Below are 22,878 nucleotides of genomic sequence, written 5' to 3' on the forward strand. Positions count from 1 at the left end.
GCACTCTGCACCTCAGGATCTGCTGACCCTGCTCTGTCGTTTTACATGGCCTACCATTTCATGGCTGAGTTGCTGTCATTCCCGATCACTTCAACTTTGTTATAATACCAATGACAGTTGACTGTGGAATATTTAGTAGTGATGAAATTTCATGACTTGACATGGCATAGGTGACATCCTATCATCGTACCACGCTGTAATTCACTGAGCTCCTGAGAGCGACCCATTCTTTCACTAATGTTCGTAGAAGCAGTCTGCAGGCCTAGGTGCTTGATTTTATACACCTGTGGCCATGGAAGTGATTGGAACACCTGAATTCAATGATATGGATGGGTGACTGAATACTTTGGGAAATATAGTGCATATTAATAATTAAGGGTTCAATATAATCTAATATCAGTTATAATATCAAAACATCACATCTCCAAAATAACTTTAAAGGAGAAGGAAAAACATAGTTCCATGAAATTTACACACAATGTACAGGACAACAAGCATTTTCAAATTATGTCAAAAATGACAAAAATGGACAGAGGAGGTTTTGTTCCAACAGCAGCGATATGTAATGTATGAACTCTAATGTATCTAATATCCCTCCGATGTCCTGCAGCGGTCCAACCTATAACAGAGACACACACATAAAGATAAAATATAAAAATTATACAATAGGTTATATATAAAAATATATAAAGAAGAAAAAAGTATGTTTGTGCCATATTTAAAAAGTCAAACCAAGTGTGTTCATTTATTTTAAACAGATCAGGTCTGCCCATGGTTAAGTGGTGTCCAATTTTTTGGGGGCCAATGGCAGTATCAAATTAACAGAAAATAACTGGTATGCTTTACTGTATATAAATGTACAGTACATATGGACTTCTACTGATATTCATAATTAATTAGCATAGTTATAAATTAGCAAAGTGTAACTAAAATGAGTCACATTTCTAAGAGCATCCGTCAAGTCCTTTTTAAATGATTTTCAACTAATCACATTCACTTTTTTCAGTTTCACTATGTCTACACTCTGTACTTCAGGGATTTACCCAGCTCAGGCAGAGCCAAAAGACTGTGCTGATCACATTTGGCGTTTTTTTTTAACTCTGGAGATTACAGTTTACAGTAAATATACTTCTTTCATGAGAAGTCATGAAGACCTGCTTGTTATCTGTGCCCTGGGTGTATAAGATAGGGATGTAAAACAGCAGCAGAAGCTCTATGGACTCCTTACTGAGACTCTAAAAGGTCTGGCTGTAAAATTCATAGTTCACCACAGATAAAGTCGTACAAACCACAGACCAGCAAGTCTGTTTGAGAGATGTTAACAACTTGACACAGTTTGACGCAACTGTGTAATGATTTAGACCTGCAGTTAGCATGCTGCTAATGCTAACCTTCCATTACTCGGTAGCTACATTAGCCTCCTCTGCAAAACTATAAAAGTGAACGCCGGAAAAAAAAAAGGGTGTATAAGATACATCAAATTATTGAGCATTCTGTCAGATTACTTTAATTAAATTAGTATTTAAACATACATTTAGCTTATATAAAACAGAGGTTTAAAAACATACTTTGAATATGTGTAAAATGTATAGGACTGTGCAAAATTAAAAAAAAATCCTTATTTAATTTAATGTCCCCCAAAAATGCCCAAAATGTTCAGCATTAGTGGAAACAAAATAGAAAATTTAGAATTGCACAAAAGCATCGACAAAAAAAATCTAAAATATTTTAGTATAAAATATTTTAGTACAGCTTTTATTCTTTAGTGAGACCTGCTTTCAGTTTTTAGGAAATTTTCAGGGATATTTTTCCACACCTCCAAAGTTCCATCTGAGAAGTTGGTTGCATTTTCTGCTTCTGACAATTCAGGTAATCGAAACTATGAGACTAATTCCTCCATAAACCTTTACTCCACATCTCAGATGTCCAGTTCTGGTGCTGAAGTGCTTTTCTTCTTATTTGTCTGTTTCCTTTTCTCAGCAGTGGATTCTCGACAGCTACACATCCTTTCAAACGCATAGTGTTGAGTTGTCTTCTCCCAGTGGAAGGATGGACAGAAACACCTGTGAACTTTTCTGAAGCAAGAGTGGAGCTTGTTTTTGTGCTTCATCTCAAAGATGAAAGCGTTAATCTGGTGAAGACAGTTTTGGTGGTCTGCCAGGTCTTGCACCATTGTTAGGACTCACATTTTCTCTGTATTTTTCATGTTTTTTGTTTTTTCACTTAATTTGCTTTCAGTATCCTTTATCCTTGCACAAGCAGTTTATCTTACATCTAAATGAATCACTTGGCCGTTTTGATTGGAAAATTAATACATGAAGGGTGGTCTCTGACTTTTGCACAGAACTGAATAAACTCACATGTGTATAAAGGAGTGCTTTGCTATACAAGTATATGAACTTGTGCTGATGTTCATACTAGAGTCATTAGCATAGTTATGAACTAGCTGGTCATTTTCTGTTTCTCACTACATGGTGATTCTAGGAAAAAATAGCTATGCAATTTCATGCAACCAAACCCAGCCAACCACTGAAAGAAAATCATGTTTGGTTCTGCCCTTCCCTCCCAGCCCTCCATGTGGCCTGAATGAATCTGAGGTGGGAACATTGAACAACTGTAATGAATAATCCCAGGGGACTTCATTCTCCATTTGGGGACTCAAAAGATGTCGTTCCCTCCCTTCTTCCCATTGCGTCCATTAAAAAAGAGAGAGAAAAAATCTGAAGTACTTTGAGCAACTACAATAGCGCCTTGGAGGCCCAATTTAAATTTGAATTCAACATGTTGCTATGAGCACCCCAACAACCAGTTAGCGGTACACACACTGCCTCAGACGTGGAGCTCAGTAAAGAGCCCCTTACAGTCCTGAGGAAGTCTTGCTCTTTCAGAGGAGGAGGCCTGTCTGAATACAGCCTTGAACCAAGGCCCCCACTCTCTCTCTCACACATGCACCCTCTCCCTCTCTTCTTTCCTCAGAACTATTCTTCAGTTTCACCATTTCCCTCTTGTTTTCCTCACTCCTTCAGGAATTTATCCCAACCCGTGTAGAGCCTCAAGACAGTCCTGAGAACTTCAGCGTTTTTCTCTCTCTCTCTGTCTCTCTCTCTCTCTCTCTCTCTCTCTCTCTCTCTCTCTCTGTAGTCAGTTTATGTGAATGAATGAACGTCATTTAGAAGAAGTCTGGGAGGCATTATTGTTATCTGTGTCCTGGTTGCATCAAATACAACAAATTAGTGATACTTGGATTAAATCTGTGTTTAATTGTCAATAGCATTTTGTATTTCATTTAACTTACAAACATAAAACTATTTACAGACTGTTGAAAACTTTTGCCTTTAGTGTGCAACATGAACATGAACTCTGAATGTATAGACTTTCATACTGTCTGTATGTGTGTTGCCTTTCTAATTGTCCAAATTCATCAGTAGTGCTGTTCCTCTCTTGATCCAGTGCTCATAGGTCACAGCTCCTGATTTCAGGTCCACTCCCACCACAAATGAAGGGCGCCCAGCCCCTCCTGAACGCACAGGGAAGTAATAGCAGGGACAAGAGTACATACCTATACACAGAGCAAGACATGTAAAATAATTATACACAGTAGACACAGTGAGAATAAAAACCTGAATCCAAGTCATTAATACTGAGCGTCTGCTAGGGGTGGCCAACACAGCAAATATAACCTACAAAGATATTTTCACAGACTGAAAAATGAAATGGATTCACTTGGCCAGCATTTATTTTTGTGGGGTTTGATAAGTAGGAACAGACAAAAAAGAACCAATAGTGTATTGAACGTACTGCACCACACTAAAACCAATTAAACAGGACTAATTAGGCTCTCTTTGTAATGAAACATGCAGCTGTTCAGTGTTCTTTAAGCACTGATGATATCCACAATATGCTCAAATAAGCATATTGTGACATTATGTTATGTAATTTGTCATGATAACAATATTGCCACCTCTACTGACATTCCTAGAGTGTGTGTGTGTGTGTGTGTGTACATACTCTTGGCTACTTTCTTGCGGTTCTCTACAGGTCTGAAGTGGATGGTGGGCATAGGGCAGACCAGTTGCATGGGCTCTGCCTCCACCAGACATGAGTTCTTCTTATCCCATCCAGCTCCCTCTAAATACAGTCCCCGAACAAACACGCCATCCTGTAGGATAGAGATATATAATGTATGTCTCTACAAGTGACATATGCAGTGGTACATGTACAATATTTCAGCAGAAAATGTAATAAATGACAATATTCAAATACATCATGAACAATCTCAGTATGTATAATAAAAGATTATGGAGTGGGGACTATGTTGTTGAGCTGTTCCCTGTGTCTCAGAGGTGGTATCAAGAGCAACCTATGGTTTATATCATTTACTCTTATACACATAGCTGGAGCTCAAGGGGATACAGCAGTAAAGAAGAGCATCAGGAAACACATTTCAACCTCATGTGATGTGTGCATCACTGCATTTAAAAGCTGCTCCTTTTGATCTCATAATATCTGCAAATCTGCTCTTTTAAGCCAAGATTTGGCTAGAATATCTTACCATGATAACTGATTGACAACAATGCTAAAATAATATCGTTACAACCAGCTAAAATCAATAGTAAACAACCGTTCAGAGTTTTATTTGAGTAAAATGTATAAGTCACATCTATGCAAGTTATTTGTATGAGAGCATCTATATACAATTCAAAAAATGCCACCCATAAAATACAAAAAAATCATTATTAGTGACAACAATATGGAATATAACAATACTTAAACAAGTTAAGAATTTCAGCTAGAATTCTGATTTCAATTATCTGTTTCTACAACTGAGAGGGAGGAGGCTGAGGTTCATGTGCTCAGCTGCAGAAGAAAGTGATGCACATAGGCATGCATCACATTAGCCACAACATACAAATGAACATGGAGCAGTACAATAGTCCCAGGTGAGTCATAAGATTACACGCATTCTGTACTTTATCAGGCTCTGCTACAACAAATAATAGACCAACTGTGTCACATTAGCAATATATTCAATGTTTATGAAAGCAATTTTTTCCTTCTCCTCAAGGAGGTCGTTCTTGCAGCCTTAGAAGCAAGAATTTCACAAACAAACCACACTGTTAAAGCTTGTACACTGTTAAAACTTCAAGAATGCTGTAAATGTACTAAAATCAAAGCTGCCTCTGGTTTAGACATTCAAAGACACAGTAACACATCTTAATTGACTCCACCTGATAAATGCATGTCTAGAGCTTGAATAAAATTTTAAACAATGAAATAGGGAACTTCTTTGATTTAAGCTTTGTTGTTGAATTACGCTTGAGCTTTGGATCAGCTGGAATGAGAGTTTATTGATTCCCAAGTACTTCACTCATGTTCAGTGTTTTTCTTATGGTAGGCTAGAACTCATAAACACATGTTCATGATGTTTAATCAAGTACCAGAGATTTGCCTGTTGTCACCAAGGCTCGTTTACTGATTCTGATGCATGTCCTTGCACTGATCTTTGCAGCATGGCTACTACAAGGAAAGGTACAGAATGTCTTCTATTTGTACATCTTCAATTGGATGCTTTCCTCAAAATAAAGATTCTCAGGCGACAGGTCCTCTGGAAGCTCTTTCGATCAAGCCGTTCAAGTACTTGAACATAATATGCAGTTAAGATGACACTTCATAATCTCTCAAAACATCTTTATGCTACATGTCAAAGACCATTAACTGTTTAAACCATTTGTTCTCATTAAAGATATGACAATATGATATGACAATATAAAATGTTGTGAGTGTTTGTCTTTATTTATTATTATAATGATGATGAAAACTGGATCACATTTTAGGAGCCATTAATGCACAAATCCAGATTATTCCAAAGGAGTTCAATTATTTTCTCCCATGTTTACTCTCCTATCAGATATTAGTAATTATAGTAAGACTAGCATATAGTCTTTTGCCAGTGATATATCCCAGTTTTGGATTCAAACAATTTAGTCTTCACACAACCTAATTTAAGAACTGTGCCATCCCATTGATTGAAAGCACTTGACTAATGTCACCTTCAAATTAACTGCTAATCCTACAGGTTCACATACTTTTGACACTCACAAATATGTAATATTGCATCATTTTCCTCAATAAACAAATGACACAAATATTGTTGTGTCATTTGTTTAACTGGGTTCTCTTTATCAACTTTTAGGGCTTGTGTGAAAATCTGATGATGTTGTAGGTCATATTTATGCAGAAATATAGAAAATTCTAAAGGATTCACAAACTTTCAAGCACCACTGTAGCTTACTAGAGGATATGACTGAGTTTGGATGGAATGATATTATCATTGGTTACTCACCTTGGGAGGGAAGAGCAGGTTGCTGTCATCTACTGTAGACACAATAAACTCCCAAGAAAGTGTGTCCACAGACACCTGCAGAACACAGAGTGATTTGTCATTCTCACTGATGCTTCTAGACTCATGTGTCTGAAGCCTTCTTTAATAAGAAGTTAAAATAACCTCTGAATTAACCTGTTTTAAAAAATACTTTTTTCTGAAAATGTTAATATATAATTACTTTATGTTTAACTTAAATATAAATTCTAAAAGCACCGGCTTGCATTTCTTGATGTAGGTAATAATGAATTTTGAGATATGTTTTAACAGCTGGAAAGGTGTTCTTTTCAAATGCTTCTCTTTTTTCTCCAAACATACCATCAGTTATTATTTTAACTTCATCACTCTACAGCACTTGTTTCCAAAATGCCTCTGGCTTATCTAGATGTTGATTTGCATGCTTTAGACCTTTATTACTGTGATGAAGACACATGTAAGGTTTCCATCTGATCTTGCTACCATGCAGTTCATGTTTGTGCAAGCAATTCTGCACAGTAGAACAGTGCACCACCAATCATGTGTAGGTTAAACATTCCTGCAGGCCCTTTGCTGTCATATGGAGGGTTTTCTTTGCCTTTCTGGCCAGCACAAGCTTAGAAGAGACAGATCATTTTTATGCTCTGGAATTGTCATTGGCTTACAATTCCTAATCAAAATCTTGACCTGCCTAACCAGTCCTAATGGGTCAATCAACAATCCTTTTCAACCTATATTCAATTGAATACACTACAAAGACAAGATATTTAATGTTCAAACGGATAAACTTTATTGTTTTTTGCAAATATTCATTAATTCATTTTGAATTTGATGCCTGCAACACGTTCCAAAGAAGTTGGGACAGGGGCAACAAAAGACTGGGAAAGTTGAGGAATGCTCAAAAAACACCTCTTTGGAACATTCCACAGGTGAACAGTTTAGTTGGAAACAGGTCAGTGTCATGATTGGGTATAAAGGGAGCATCCCTGAAAGGCTCAGTCATTCACAAGCAAGGATGGGGCGAGGTTCACTACTTTGTGAACAGCTGTGTGAGCAAATAGTCCAACAGTTTAAGAGCAATGTTTCTCAATGTGCATTTCATCATCTACAGTCCATAATACCATCAAAAGATTCAGAGAATCGGGAGAAATCTCTGTAAGTAAGCAGCAAGGCAGAAAACCAACACTGAACACCCGTGACCTTCGATCCCTCAGGCAGCACTGCAGGATATTACCACATGGGCCCAGGAACATTTCAGAAAACCACTGTCAGTGAACACAGTTCGTCGTTCCATCTACAAGTGCAAGATAAAACTCTGCCATGCAAAGCGAAAGCCATATATCAACAACACCCAGAAATGCCGCCGGCTTCTCTGGGCCCGAGCTTATCTGAGATGGACTGACGCAAAGTGGAAAAGTGTCCTGTGGTCTGACGAGTCCACATTTCAAATTGCTTTTGGAAATCATGGACGTTGTGTCCTCTGGGCCAAAGAGGAAAAGGACTGTCCGGATTGTTATCAGTGCAAAGTTCAAAAGCCAGCATCTCTGATGGTGTGGGGGTGTGTTAGTGCCCATGGCATGGGTAACTTGCACAGCTGTGAAGGCACCATTAATGCTGAAAGGTACATTCAAGTTTTGGAGCAACAAATGCTGCCATCCAAGCAATGTCTTTTTCAGGGATGTTCCTGCTTATTTCAGCAAGACAATGCCAAGCCACATTCTGCACGTGTTACAACAGCGTGGCGTCGTAGTAAAAGAGTGCGGGTACTAGACTGGCCTCCCATTGAAAATGTGTGGAGCATTATGAAGCTCAAAATACGACAACAGAGATAGACCCCGGACTGTTGAGCAACTGAAGTTGTACATCAAGCAAGAATGGGAAAGAATTCCACCAACAAAGCTCCAACAATTAGTGTCCTTAGTTCTCAAACACTTATTGAGTGTCGTTAAAAGGAAAGGTGATGTAACACAGTGGTAAACACGCCCCTGTCCCAACTTCTTTGGAACGTGTTGCATCAAATTCAAAATGAGTGAATATTTGCAAAAAAAAAAAAAATAAAGTTTATCCGTTTGAACATTAAATATCTTGTCTTTGTAGTGCATTCAGTTGAATATAGGTTGAAAAGGATTGGCAAATCATCATATTCTGTTTTTATTTATGTTTTACACAACGTCCCAACTTCATTGGAATTGGAGTTGTATAAAGTAACTGCATCATCATTCACAGTAAATCTGTATTATAATAGTTTGCTGCAGAGGCAAAAATGTGATTTGTCGATGGGTGTCCAAACTTTTGCTTATAGCTGTAAATCTATGAATATAAAGTGTAAAAAAAATACAAAAACACTTAAAATAAATAACAGCAAAGTAAGAGATGAGCTATTGGTTAAATTGTATTTGTACATTGGTGAGTATTCTTATCTCATGTATTACAGATTTGTTTTTCAAATTGCAAGGTATTGTTTGTAAAACTTCACCACTACATTCAGTCAATTCTATTTAAATCCAACTCACCCATAAATAAGCAAAGAAGACTATTCTGGATTCTCATTCACCTTATCGTCTTTTTTTGATTGCTTCCTTCTGGGAGATGCTATAGGTCTTTGAAAACTAAGGAAATCCATTTCAGGAACAGCTTTTTTCCCTACTGCGATAAGGTTATTAAACTCTTCAGAAGCATACATCATTATAGTGCGCTTATTAGATTGTCTGGTTCTTGTAAGAACCCATTCTGTGAATTTGCTGCATGATTATATATTTTTGTTATGCTGACACTGTATATTATATTGTGTATACACTGTGTATTGTACTTATGTGTGTTATTTATTGTATGTCTATCGTGTTTTGTCAGCAGTTGTACTGCAATCCACTGCACCAATAACAATCATCACACATCTATCTGTTGTCACATGTGCATATCATTGCTGTCAGATCAAAACCTCCTCAGTCCATTTTTTTTATTTTAAAACTCCATCTGCACTTTATGTTGTGTAAATATTTCAAGACAAATGGAAAAATGGAAATACTCTAATACATTACTTGGAAAAAATGCACATTTGCACAGACAGACCTCAGAGAGAGTCTGAGGCCCTCCTTTTTCTTCTCAGAATGTATCCTTCTTGGTCATGTGGTATAATAATTGTGCTTCTTCAAGATCTGTTTCAACTAAACAAAGCTAGTGGACTGGCTCAAATTTCTGCTTAAAACCTGCTTATGTGGTTTTTACAAAGATTCTGACATTCACCAATGTTTTCCAATTTGGGATTTGTTCTTAGGTATGAACAGAATCTACACACACTCAAGGGCACGAAAGTGTGAACACATCATGAATCTGATCATGACACTTTTTCTTAGAGCTTTCTCAAGAACAGATTTGAGCCCCAGTGTGTGGAAGAACAATTTGTAAGTTGTGCTTCAGACCCCTTCCCTGAGTGGATAGAGTTGATGATCGTGAGCAAGTTGAGAGAGTACTCAAAGAGCTTGGTGAAAGATGTGTTTTCTGAGGATGTAAGAGAATCATCCCAGGCTTAATACGTACTAAGGCTTATTATTTAGTAACTATAGGGACACCAAGAGCTATTCTTGGGATATAGAAGTATATAATAAACCTTTGGCCTTTTAAGGTGTTGACATTGCTCCGGACCTTCTTTTTCTTAGTATGTAAAGACATACAATGTAGTCTGAAAAACTCATTAAAGGCAACTTTCAGCACACAATATTTTTGATGTTTTAGTGTTTTTTTTTGTTTTGTTTTCCTCCTGAATCAGTAATGCCATCTTACATGTGGTTTAACCATGTCGGCAGTAAGGTCCATAATAACCTACTAAACCAAGGTTCTGTTGTTGTAAAAAAAATAGGGATGTATATAAGGCTTTGTGAAATTCTTAGATAGAATTATAACTCACTGGTTCATCATTCATGCTCAAACAGTAATGCTAAAATTTCTTGGGAAATTTTCTCTGAAACAGGATTAGATTGTCTCTCTTGATCAGAGTGTTGTAAATTATAGTAGGCTTAATTTATGTTCATACCCTTTTTTCTCTTGAGCCCCTGCATAGGCCTGTGTGTTACATTAACTTACAATAAAGTTCAAAAATGTTTTTGCTTCTCCTGAAAAGTTACCATTTTGCTCTGACAGATAGGAGTGTGTGAGTGAGTGTGTATGAATGCATATGTGTAAATGTGAATACTTGGATGGATGGATGTATATATGTATGCATGCATGCATATTGCCGCTCACGTTGTGCTGCCGTGCAGAGGATTGTAGCACAGCTGTGAGGAAGCCTGTGGGAAAGGTGAAGCCAGAGAGCCAGAAGAGCACTGGCGGGTGTGCTGTCTCTGCCCAGCGTGCAAACTGCTCCACCCGCTGGCACAGGTCTCTTGTCCATGATGCCAAGGGCTTCAGAGACGGATACGCCTAAAGGGTGGGGAGAAAGAGAGCGATCGAGAAAGAGATCAAGAGAGAGAAAAGAAGAGAGAGAGAGAGAGAGAGATGTATGATGATGAGCTAGGCTTACACAGGTGGTTGACTGCCAACCTTGTTAGTTATTCATTTCGTGTGACATTATGTTGTTCAAAGCCCTGCTGCGCTTGCCAAGGGCAAAGCAGTGGAGTATTTCAGGGTCTGGCATGAGCTTCATTAAAATTAGTGCAATACTGAGGCTCTTGAAGCCTTTGATCCAGATACTATGTAATATAGTGACATTTAAAGAAATAATGCAATAAAATAAATGAAAGCCATTCAGTGCAGGTCGGTATTGTTTCCTGAGGGTTGTGAAATGAGAATGCATTTCACTGTTTATATTATTTTTTTGATGTTCAAAGGCCAAACGTTTTAATTTGATTAAAAACCTAAAATGAGACTGGTAATTGTTCACCATATTTAGCATCTCCAAAGCTGAAGCTGCTGTGTAGTTCTGTGCAACGTGCGGCTGATTAAGTTTAATTTAGACCAATTCATGCACAAAACAAACTTTTATTTTACAAGAATAAATATACACTGTAACCCATGTCGTTTTCCTACTGCCATTTTCCTTTTTTTTTGAGTAACACATGACAGACTGAGCTGAATGTGAAAACTAATTAAAAATATGCACCTGAAGATATTTTGAATGTAATCAACACCAAGGTTCTGTATCACAAAAAAGACCACCTACACTTTATATGTAATCACTCTCAGCTTAACTGCAGACAAGTAAAAGGCATACATGTTCACATTCACAGCATCAGTATGGCCACTGAAGCTAAAGAAAGAAGTGCGAATGATATAGAACACCATGTCTCACTACCATTCAAAACATTACAAAGTGCAGAAAAGGGGACAAGATAAGAAGAAAAAAGGACGGGGGCGAAGGGTGTACAGACAAAATGAAAGCCATGCATCTTAGCAGGGATATTAGTGTCATGAGAATGAAGGAGGGAATGAAAGAGAAGAACTGTGCAGTCTGTGTTACCTGTTTGTGCTATTATCAGATCAAAGTTAAGGCCATAGATGGAGGAGACTGAGAGAAAGTCAGACAAAGAGAAAGAGGAAGAGAGAGTAATGAGTGAACACAGGGCAGACAGGGAGCTGCAGCATGAGCTGAAGTTATAATGAAGAGAACGAGAGAGTGGAGAGACAGAGGTCTGCCTTTGTTCTCTCTTACTAACAGATATGTTTGTTCTGCTTATTACAGAACAGTATCAAAATAATGAATAGTCACATTACTACATCACTGTTGTTGGAAGTTAACCTCCTATCTCCAAAATAGTAACTTTACAGGAGAACAGGAAACAACATACTTTAGTTTTAAAGTAAGTCAGTGGAACCAGACTTTTTTCCAAGTCAGTATGGACCGTTTTTTAGGTCTATTCTTCATGAAATTTACATACAATGGCTGTGTTTACATGCAATTTTTTTTGCCAAACCAAATGAATACATTCCGATCACACTCTATTTAACAATCTCATGAAAATATTCGTTTATATGCTCACTACAAGTAATCCAATCCAAAATGATGCGCATGCGTGGAGAACCACTTACAGTAAACATTACCATGACAGCGAGCATCTCGTGAGTTCTAGTCCGAGTGAGATGAGTTTCCAGTTGGCACACTTTAAAATGATGTCAGACTCAGGAAAAGGTGCTTAACATGTCCTTATTAAAGAAGGCTGAGAGGAAGACGTCGTGTTCTGAGACATATACGCTGGACATCTGTCCCACCGCCTTCTTTAAAGCTCAGAGCATAAACTTCATCTCCTCTGCAGACCAGTTTCTGCTCTGCCATGTTGAATGTTATAAACTTTTGCCAGAACTCTTTATGAGTTCTGTGCTTTTGATATGACATGACGTACATGCGCAAACCGTACTTACACGTTCTGATTAGAAATGTAATCCGATACAGGCATTTACATGGCTATTATTCTTCTATTTAAGGGATTATTTGCAGGATTACCCACCTCGATCAGTCGGATAGAAACTGTATTGTGAAAGGCCTCAATCGGACTATTCTATTCCGCAACTAGTTGGATTATTAACGGATTATTAGGCTGCATGTAAACGTGGCTCATGTAGAGGTCAACATGCATTTTCAAATTATGTCAAAAAACTGTAAAACAACAAAAATGGAGATGTGAGGTTTTCTTCCGACAGCAGCGATATGCTGTCTAATACGGGGTACACAGATTACACTGGCCACTCAGGTATGGCAATGGAAAAATGTTTATCATATATACATTTATATACATATATTTACAATTAACAAGCATGCTTCAGTGCCAACAACCAGCCAGGTGCTGCTTCTTGATTCTAGTCCTCATGCATTCCATTTTCTCACTACACCAATTAAACCAGGGAATGGGGTGAAGGGTTGCTCATTTTTCGCAAAATAATCAACTTGACTGAAGATATTTATCATTTAATCCCCCACCTACAACAACTCACTCACATATGTGGTGGTGTTCCAGGCGTGTGAGTGGGTGCGGCAGTACATCACCAAGCGTACTGTTTGTACTGCTTTGAAGAAAAAAAAAAACATTTTCCTTAATTTTCTGTAAACTTAAGCATTTATGACTTTGAAAATGAAGCGCCTTGCTCAAATATGGCATCCCCATTGATAACAGTCTCACTGACAAAGATGTCTGTCTGAGCAGTGCTATCTTGCCATAAAGAGGGCAGCAGTGCGCCGATGATGGATGAGTGGAATATTTGAACAGAGAAACAGTGTGTTCATTTGACCATGTAAGGCAGTGTACATAAGTGCTCTAAAGAGTCTGTGTGTGTGTGAGCATAAGAGAGAGTGTGGGTGAATACGTGAGAGAGAGTAAGGGAGAGAGAGAAGGATAAAGCCATCCTCTGATCCTCAGCACTACCAGCACTGGCCTCTACTCTAGCAGCATGACCTTCTAGCACTCCACCATTCATTTACTCCACTCCAGCTCCTCTCCACTAAGCACAGGGCACTGCCCTCACAGCTTAGCGCACCACACTCTCAACACAATGATTTATTTCAGCCACTATGTGTGCCCACATGATGCATTGAGTTTATCAGAGAATCTGTAGACGAACAGTCCATATGCATGCGCATGCGGGCATTTTGGTGCCCACAGCATGTGCTAGCCACACATTGTCAAGTTCACAAGTCCAAAACAGACCACTAGTGAAAATGCTTATTTTTTGCAGTCTGTTCATTTCTTAGAATTCATATATATATATATATATATATATATATATATATATATATATATATATATACACACACACACACACACACCCACACTATATTTCCCAACGTATTCAGTCACCCATCCAAATCATTGAATTCAGAGTTTTCAATTACTTCCATGGCCACAAGTGTAGAAAACCAAGCACCTAGACCTGCAGACTGCTTCTACAAACATTTGTGAAAGAATGGGTCGCTCTTAGGAGCTCAGTGAATTCCAGCATGGTACCATGATAGGATGCCACTTGTGCAACAAATCCAGTCCTGAAATTTCATCACTACTAAATATTCCACAGTCAACTGTCAGCGGTATTATAACAAAGTGGAAGCGATTGGGAACGACAGCAACTCAGCCATGAAGTGGTCAACCACGTAAAATGAGGTGCATAGTGGGCAGAGGTCGCCAACTTTCTGCAGAGTCAATTACTACAGACCTCTAAACTTCATGTGGCCTTCAGATTAGCTCAAGAACAGTGCTTCGAGAGCTTCATTGAATGGGTTTCCAAGGCCGAGCAGCTGCATCCAAGCCTTACATCACCAAGCGCAATGCAAAGCGTTGAATGCAGTGGTGTAAAGTGCCGCCACTGGAGTGGAGATGTGTTCTCTGGAGTGATTAATATGGTAGTCCGACGAATGATTCTGGGTTTGGTGGTTGCCAGGAGAATGGTAATTGTGTCAAGTGTAAAGTTTGTTGGAGGGGGAATTACGGTGTGGGGTTGTTTTTCAGGAGTTTAGCTCGGCCCCTTAGTTCCAGTGAAAGGAACTTTCAATGCTTCAGCAGACCAAGAGATTTTGGACAATTTCATGCTCCCAACTTGAAAACAGTTTGGGGACGGCCCCTTCCTGTTTCAACTTGACTGCACACCAGTGCACAAAGCAAGGTCCATAAAGACACGGATGAGGGAGTCCGGTGTGGAAGAACTTGACTGGCCTGCACAGAGTCCTGACCTCAAGATGAGATGGCTGGCCAGGTCTTCTTGTCCAACATCAGTGTCTGACCTCACAAATGCGCTTAAGAATGGTCAACAAATTCACATAAACACACTCCCAAACCTTGTGAAAAGCCTTCCCAGAAGAGTTGACGCTCTTATAGCTGCAATGGGTAGGCTGACATCATATTAAACCCTATGAATTAAGAATAGGATCTCACTCAATTTCATATGTGTGTGAAGGCAGACAAGCAAAAGCTTTTGGCAATATAGTGTGTATTGATGTTGGAACATCATGCTGGGAGAACACCCCACCAACTCTCTACTCCAAAATAAACCCAAAGGTATTGGATGAAGTACTATCACTCCAGGGAATGCAGTTTCACTTTTTACTGTCAAAAAAACATAAATGGAAAAATGATCCTAACAATGAATAATAGTGATAAATAATATAAATATTAATTGAGATGTACTTATAAAAACAGTGCTAAGCTAATCAAACATTGTCAGTCTAAGACCTCGCAGCTGCTTTACACGATATGGAGAGTTAGATAGCGTTTTCATGGCTACCTGTTACATGGACCTATCAAACTTAGTTGGGTCCATTCTGACTGTTTTGTGGACATTTCAACCGACACTCATAAAATTCCTGCACCATGATCAGGTTAGCTTGTTTCACATCATATTTACTCAATATCAAGTACTCAAAGTTAATGATGAGGGTCCTAGGCTTGTGAAAATTCACAATGTAGGCTCATAAAAATGCTCTTATTAATGATCATGTCTGAAAATGCCTGGGGAAACTAACCCACTACAAATATTCAAAAAAATGCTATGATAGATAAAAGTAGTACATACTACTGGCTAAAAAAACAGTCAAAGATAAAATTTCTTTTCCCACCGAATGAGAATGAAGTTGTGCCTTGTTCCAAAAAAAAAAAAAAAAAAAAAAATTATATATATTTATATATATATATATATATAGATATATATATATATATATATATATATATATATATATCCCAATCATTTCAAGTGTTACTTCATCAATAATATGTAAGTTCTGCTAACACTGTATTTACACTTTGTTTACTCAAGTACCTCAGTAACTGCTGTGCTCACGTATATTATCTGACTGCGTTAACTCACAGATCACAGCATGTTAAATAATCTTTACACCTTATTCTCATTACTTCATGCTCAGAAATGTGTGCTGTGTCGGTGCTGCACTGTCCTGTGTCAAATGTCTGACTGTGTCAAATGTCTGTTTTATTTATCGTATTAATGTATTGTTTCTAGTTTACATTTTCTGCACTTATGTCTGCACGTTTGTACATTGTTCTGTCTATTGTTTCATGTTGCACCGTATTGTTCCTGGAGGAATGTAATTTCACTCCTCTGGGTACTTGTACATAGATGAGATGACAATAGAAGCCTCTTGACTTTATGAGCAAAACGCGCCAACTATTAGAAGTAGAAGTATACTGTTATTGCTGTGACTTTTTGACATATAATTACAATGATCTACCTTCAACCCTTAGAAATACAGAGTATTACTCTCAAACTGCTATACTATTAAATTTAACTACATAATTAAATAATTTATTCTTTAAGTAAGTACATTTACTTTCAATTACCATGTTATGATTACGGATGACTAGGTCCTAAGCAGATATTGTAATATTTTAATAGTGTCCTACCTTTTCCCAAAGTGGAGGCACACGAGCGTCATGGATGCACTGAAATGTCTCCTCCAGACTGCTGGACATCACTACTAGACCTTTAATGCCCTTTTCCAACTCTAGGAGAGATGTTCTGTTTGCACACACATACTCATCAGTTACATAGATTATGTGTATAGCAAAGTATGTGCATCACATCAAACAAAGCTCACAATTATCGCCCTCAGACATACAGACCTGATGGTGTGCAGCAGAGTGTTGTATCTCTGTATTTCCTGCAACAGGACTACATTAAGAGGTGAGGGGTCGTCCTGCAGGAGCTTCCGCGTGCCTTCATAGTCCACCTGCGCTGGGATCTTCTGACGCACATCAGCAGAGAGTTCTAACACCTAAACACACAGCAATATATTACTGCTGTTTAATTTGCATGATGATCAGAGCAGTCTTCCATAGCATATTGGGCACACAAAGTTTTTAAAGCCTGTAAATGGGAATTATGCAGATTGTTTTCCATAATTTCAGCACAATTAAATTAAGTTATAAAGGTCTCGGTATGAAAGTCAATTAGAACTGTGGGATGTGAAGCACACCTTCTAGAGAAACTTACAGAGTTAGAACTGTTCACAATGATGGTGAGATGAGCCAGATGCATTAAAACGCCTATAAAAGCTACCTCACTGGAAGTTATCAAATGAAATGGTTACAAATATGAAGCCTGTTGTTGTACTGCAGTTTTGAGCTTTTGGTCTAAAACACATGTTATTTAAATAAACACATGCAGATTAAAAGTGAATAAGTAATAAAAGTAAATACAAGCAGGGTGCTGTAAGGTAAAATATTACTCAAAGAAAACTTATTCGAATTTACCACTACTTTAAGGAAGGATGCACAGTGATATCAGAATCATATCAGTATCTGTAAATATTTACTTAAAAAAACTATATATTGGTATTGAACAAATGTTTAGATTTGACTAATTTCAAACTGTTATTTGATTATTTATTTATTGTGCTCTAAAATGCTAATTTTTTAGGCAACACTGAGTTACTGTATTTATAAATCAATACAAATTACTGTTGTATTTCTCTGTAGTGCTATTCCAGGGGCATTTAGTCCCAATTTAGTGTGGATAAAGATATGTACATAAAAAATACTGGATTGTGGATTGTGGATTTTGTTACTGCACCTTTAAGACTTATGTAAATGAGCTCAGTTCTGAATGATAGCCCTTTATTCTAACTTGTTCAGAAAGCATTCCAGGCTAAAAAAAACGTATAACTTCAATGTGAATGGGTGGGGCTAAACTGCTGTAGGCTGAACAAGTGGATTTATCAAGATAGCACATTTAGGATCCTGATAGCATCCATGTCATGTTTTCAGCAGATATTTGTGTTAGGTAGGCTGAAAAGTTCATTAATTCTCTAATAATCTATGAATTTCTTGTTGAAAAAGTTGATATTCAATTATCCAGCTACATCAGATAAGCTAGTTAATTAAGCTATCTAGCCACATTATGCTCTAGTTTACCTCGCTAACTAGAGACCAAAATAACTAATCTTAATGTTTGCAGGGACTAAATGGCTTATGACTAAATGGGTGATAGCAAGCTGACAGGTTCATATATGTTTGATCCAGACTGAAACAGAATAAGGAGGATATTGACAATAATAGTGCTAATAATTGGCAGCCTAATAGTAAGCTGTGGACTTGAGCATTTTGATCACAGCATTAGTTAATGCTAGCTATCTGGATGATAATATTGACTAACTTATTCTACCTGGTGATCGGACAGGCAATGTTATAAGTCAAAATAAGTGATTGCTGACCACACTGCAGGGTCATTTTTCCACACTGATTTTGGGATAGAAAAGGAACACTGAGGGAGTCCAATCAAACTTAGTTTCTATATCTATATCTGGACCTTTCTTCAGGTGAATTGGTATTGAAATGGGCTGGTCTTGACATTTTATGTTAAAGCTGCGTGACAGCATAACTGTATGAAACAGGAGTTAAAGACGTTTAATAATGTTTACATACTATACCAAACTCTTATCATGATATGGGCCCTTTAAGGGTTACTGTCCAATAACTCACACTGTATGAACAATTCAGTAACTTCTATGAAACTAAAATTTAAGTATTTTAGTCACTGGATAAGCTTCATGTTTAATAAGAGAGTGAGGAAATGGAAGTAGGACAAGGGAATTGAGGACCCACCAACAGGTCCTCAGAATTTATGGGCTTAATTAGAAAAACACCCATGAGCACCTTGTCCTCACGGCTGGGACCTGTCCCCGTAGCTGCTGTGCTGGTTACTTGGGGCTGAAGGGAGAGGAGTGTGTCAAATAGCGTGCGTGTTTCAGAGATTTGGCTGGCGATGTCTGAGTTGGGGTGCTGCCCAAAAACCTCCGGGTGTTCCACTGCTGGCAGCAGGCTGATATACTCACGATATGCCGTCTGAGGCCCATCGCGAGGGATGTAATAGGTAGGCAGAGAGGACAGTCTAGAGGGCATTAAACACACGCACACACACACACACACACACACACACACACACACACACACACACACACACACACACACACACATATACAAGATTCAGAATTAAATTATGCCTACACCAGAACAGTACATCTCATAAATTGCAGTAAAAGAGTAAGGTCATCTTTAGCGTAAGTCAAATGAATATCATCTGGCCGATTTCTGCATTCTTACATCATCCTTGACTTTATGAACCATCTTTTCAGTAGTCTAGCTTCCACTGAAGACCAGTACAAAAGAACTCCACACTAGCCCTATTTTACGATAAGCTGGTGACAAGTTCAGAGGCAACATACTCTTTACCTCTAACCTGCAATAAAAGTCAACCAAAGTGTTAAGTATATTTCTAATCATTCGTTTTCTTGCTCAGAATGGTAGCTTGTGACACAACAAAAATCTAGGCCTAAAATGTTCAGCTTTGTTTTTGGCTCATGTCTTTTACACATCAAAATGAATGTGACTATAGCATTAAGAAACCATGTTATCAAACTCTGCCTGAAATCTGGAGTGACTGTTTTAACTTGTTTATATTAAGCAGACAATTCATCATATTATATCATTTAAAGTTCAGAGCTGATGTTTTTATGCCTTTCTATAAACTTTGATCGAAGTGTAGTGACTTTAAGTTCAGTCATGCTACACAAGCTTGACAGAACCACACCATAAACATGTCCTGTGCTATCACAGGATTTCATAACAAATTATATCTATTAATGTAATTTGACAGATACCGTAAAGTTTGGTAACATGACTTTAAATTACCACATGATATCCACTGCAATGGCATCAATCAATGTAGGATCTATCATGACAATTACATTACTGGCAAAGAAAAAATACACTGTTACAATAATGAATATAATCTGTCATAAGAATTCACTACAGCATAAAACATCTTCCATGGCATGTTTACGGCATGGTTAATGTCAATATTATGCAGCAAGGTTCAAGCAAAGTGTTGCCAAAATAATATTAACCAATAAAACCATGCTTTCACTCCTCCTCCAACCACCCCCACCAGCCAACACAGAGACCCTCCTTAATACCATGTCTCACTCTGAAATACATCACAGTACTGTACTTTATTGTACTTTATTGATCCTCCAAGGGACATTTGTTGTATCCATTTCCTAATTAAACTCTGTCTGGGAGCAGCACAGCTTCCCCAGTAGAGCAGAGCAGAGCAGAGCTGCCTGAGGAAGGAAAATGAGTTCTGAATTTCAATTAACATTGAAGAGAAAAGTAGATACATAGAAGAAACCACTTTTTTTGCCTTGGCGTTAAAGAGTTAACAACATCACTGATTAAGGCTGATGCTAACCCAGCAAGCAACCAAAAATCTTCATTTTCCATACCTATTATATTACACAGTGTACTTTTTAAATTCAACACATGGGTGAGCTGTTGTTCTTTGTTATATATGAGCAGCTGAGCTGAACACACAAGATCAGTGTTTCCCAATCCGGAGTACCCCTGCACTGCACATTTTAGTGTTTTCCTGTTCCAACATGCTTAACTCAATTACCTCAATTACCTTTCATGAGGTTAAGGCTGGTGTGTTAGAGCAGAGGAAGCACTGAAATGTGCACGGCAGAGGAACTCCATGACCAAGTCTGGAAAAGTGGATGCAGGAACACTTGTGGAGTCTTTGCAACAACATGACATTGTGTCCTTAAGGATGTGCATTTGTGTTTAGAATGAGAAAATGACAGATATCACTTAAGGAAAGGCTGAAGCAGACCAAAAAATAGAAAGGAACAGGAAACGTATGACTGCATACATAACAGTCTATATGAGCGTATGTGTGTGAGCGTATGTCTGTATTTCTACTTGTGTCCACAGGGTGGGGCTCTTGCTCTTCAACTTGGCTCAACAGAGTGTCTTCACTATTAGAAAGGGGTGAAGGTTATTGCTGTGTGACAAATGTTAATGCTTTTTGTTTGCGTGTGTGCGCATCCACACAAGAATGTGTGTCTGTGTGTATGTGTAAAACTCACCTAAAGAAAGGAGTGTTGACAGCGCCCTCACAGAAGTAGTCATTGATGTATGTAGCGAGGAGGCGGCGGTCCCAGTCATCCGTAACATGACCTCCGTAGTTGACCCCAGCAATGAGGTACTTCAGAGCATCCCAGGGGATCTCCTCATACTCATCCAAATACAGACTCATTAAGTTCTCACTCACCTGGGGGGAGAGAGAGCATAGCAAGGGAAAAAAGAGAGAGGGAGGGAAGAAAGAGGGAGAGGGAGGGAAGGAGAGAGAAAGGGAAGGAGAGAGGGAGGGAGGGAATTAGACAGGGGGGAGAGAGAAGAGAGATGCAAGATACAGTACGTATACGTGCCTATCTGAGATGTGTCGCTGCTGGCATGATTGAACTTTGACTGTGCGTCATCAGCTAGAAGCTCTTACCTATACTGTGAGATCACTGTGAACCAGGGACATTTAACTCTTTACTGATCAAATTCTACAACAGCAAGACTGTTCAAAAATCTCTTTCACTTTTTCTATACAGGTACACTATGGGTCGGTTTCCCGGACAAGGATTAAGCCTAGTATTCTCAATGGAGATTCTCCATTGAAAGGAGAGTGTAGTCCAGGACTAGGCTTAATCCCTGTCTGAGAAACCAATTCTATATATCCAGAAATATCCAGACAGACCTTTCTAATTAGAGAATTCAGCTATTTGGAGGTGCACCCATTGCCATGTTCAATTGTGTACACACAGCTTATACAATCGCTATGGAAAAGCATTGCCAATAGAATGGGATGCTCTGGAGCAGCAGCACATGAGCCTAAGGTCATCATGCCCAATGTCTAGCTTCCAGTAGAGGGGTATATGCCCTCCCACCCATGGAACTGCAGTGACAGAGCTCCATTCACTACCTTTAGGATGAGTTATAGTACTGGGTAACACTTTATTTGAAGGCTACCTACATAAGGGCTTCATAACACATTCGAAGAGATCGCCAATTTTCTGCAGAGTCCATTACTACAGACCTCCAATCTTCATGCAGCCTTCAGGTTAGCTCAAGAACAGTGCGTTGAGAGCTTCATGGAATGGGTTTCCATGGCCGAGCAGCTGCATCTAAGCCTTACATCACCAAGCGCAATGCAAAGCGTTGAATGCAGTGGTGTAAAACACTGCCACTGGACTCTAGAGCAGTGGAGATGTGTTCTCTGGAGTGATGAATCACACTTCTCCATCTGGCAGTCTGGGTTTGGCGGTTGCCAGGAGAATAATACTTGTCTGACTGTATTGTGCCAAGTTTGGTGGAGGGGGGATTATGGTGTGGGGTTGTTTTTCAGGAGTTGGGCTTGGCCCCTTACTTCCAGTGAAAGGAAGTCTTAATGCTTCAGCAAACAAAGAGATTTTGCATTTCATTCTCCCAACTTTGTGGGAACAGTTTGGGGATGGCCCCTTCCTGTTCCAACATGACTGCACACCAGTGCACAAAGCAAGGTCCATAACGACATGGAAGAGGGAGTTTGGTGTGGAAGAACTTGGGTGGCCTGTACAGAGTCCTGACCTGAACCCAATAGAACACCTTTGGGTTGAATTAGAGTGAAGACCAGGTCTTCTAGTCCAACATCAGTGTCTGACCTCACAAATGCGCTTCTGGAAGAATGGTCAAAAATCACTCAATTCATATGCAAGTGAAGGCAGGATACTT

At 38.7% G+C, this 22,878-nt stretch overlaps 1 protein-coding gene across 1 annotated transcript in view; it reads right to left on the reverse strand.

The window, feature by feature from the left end:
* Positions 1-3,240: 3,240 nt before the first annotated feature.
* The window catches only part of dnah2 (dynein, axonemal, heavy chain 2), a 220,040-nt gene continuing 200,402 nt past the window's right edge, over positions 3,241-22,878 (reverse strand). The window contains exons 81-88 of the mRNA XM_037533256.1: positions 21,207-21,391; positions 18,937-19,171; positions 16,906-17,057; positions 16,687-16,801; positions 10,598-10,774; positions 6,344-6,418; positions 4,009-4,159; positions 3,241-3,559 (exon numbers count right to left, since the gene is read on the reverse strand). Of these exons, the coding sequence (XP_037389153.1) occupies positions 3,405-3,559; positions 4,009-4,159; positions 6,344-6,418; positions 10,598-10,774; positions 16,687-16,801; positions 16,906-17,057; positions 18,937-19,171; positions 21,207-21,391 (1,245 nt within the window). The 3' untranslated portion in view covers positions 3,241-3,404. The remainder of the gene's footprint in view (positions 3,560-4,008; positions 4,160-6,343; positions 6,419-10,597; positions 10,775-16,686; positions 16,802-16,905; positions 17,058-18,936; positions 19,172-21,206; positions 21,392-22,878) is intronic.

The sequence above is a fragment of the Pygocentrus nattereri genome, chromosome 2, assembly GCF_015220715.1.
Source record: "Pygocentrus nattereri isolate fPygNat1 chromosome 2, fPygNat1.pri, whole genome shotgun sequence".
Taxonomy (NCBI): Eukaryota; Metazoa; Chordata; class Actinopteri; order Characiformes; family Serrasalmidae; genus Pygocentrus; species Pygocentrus nattereri.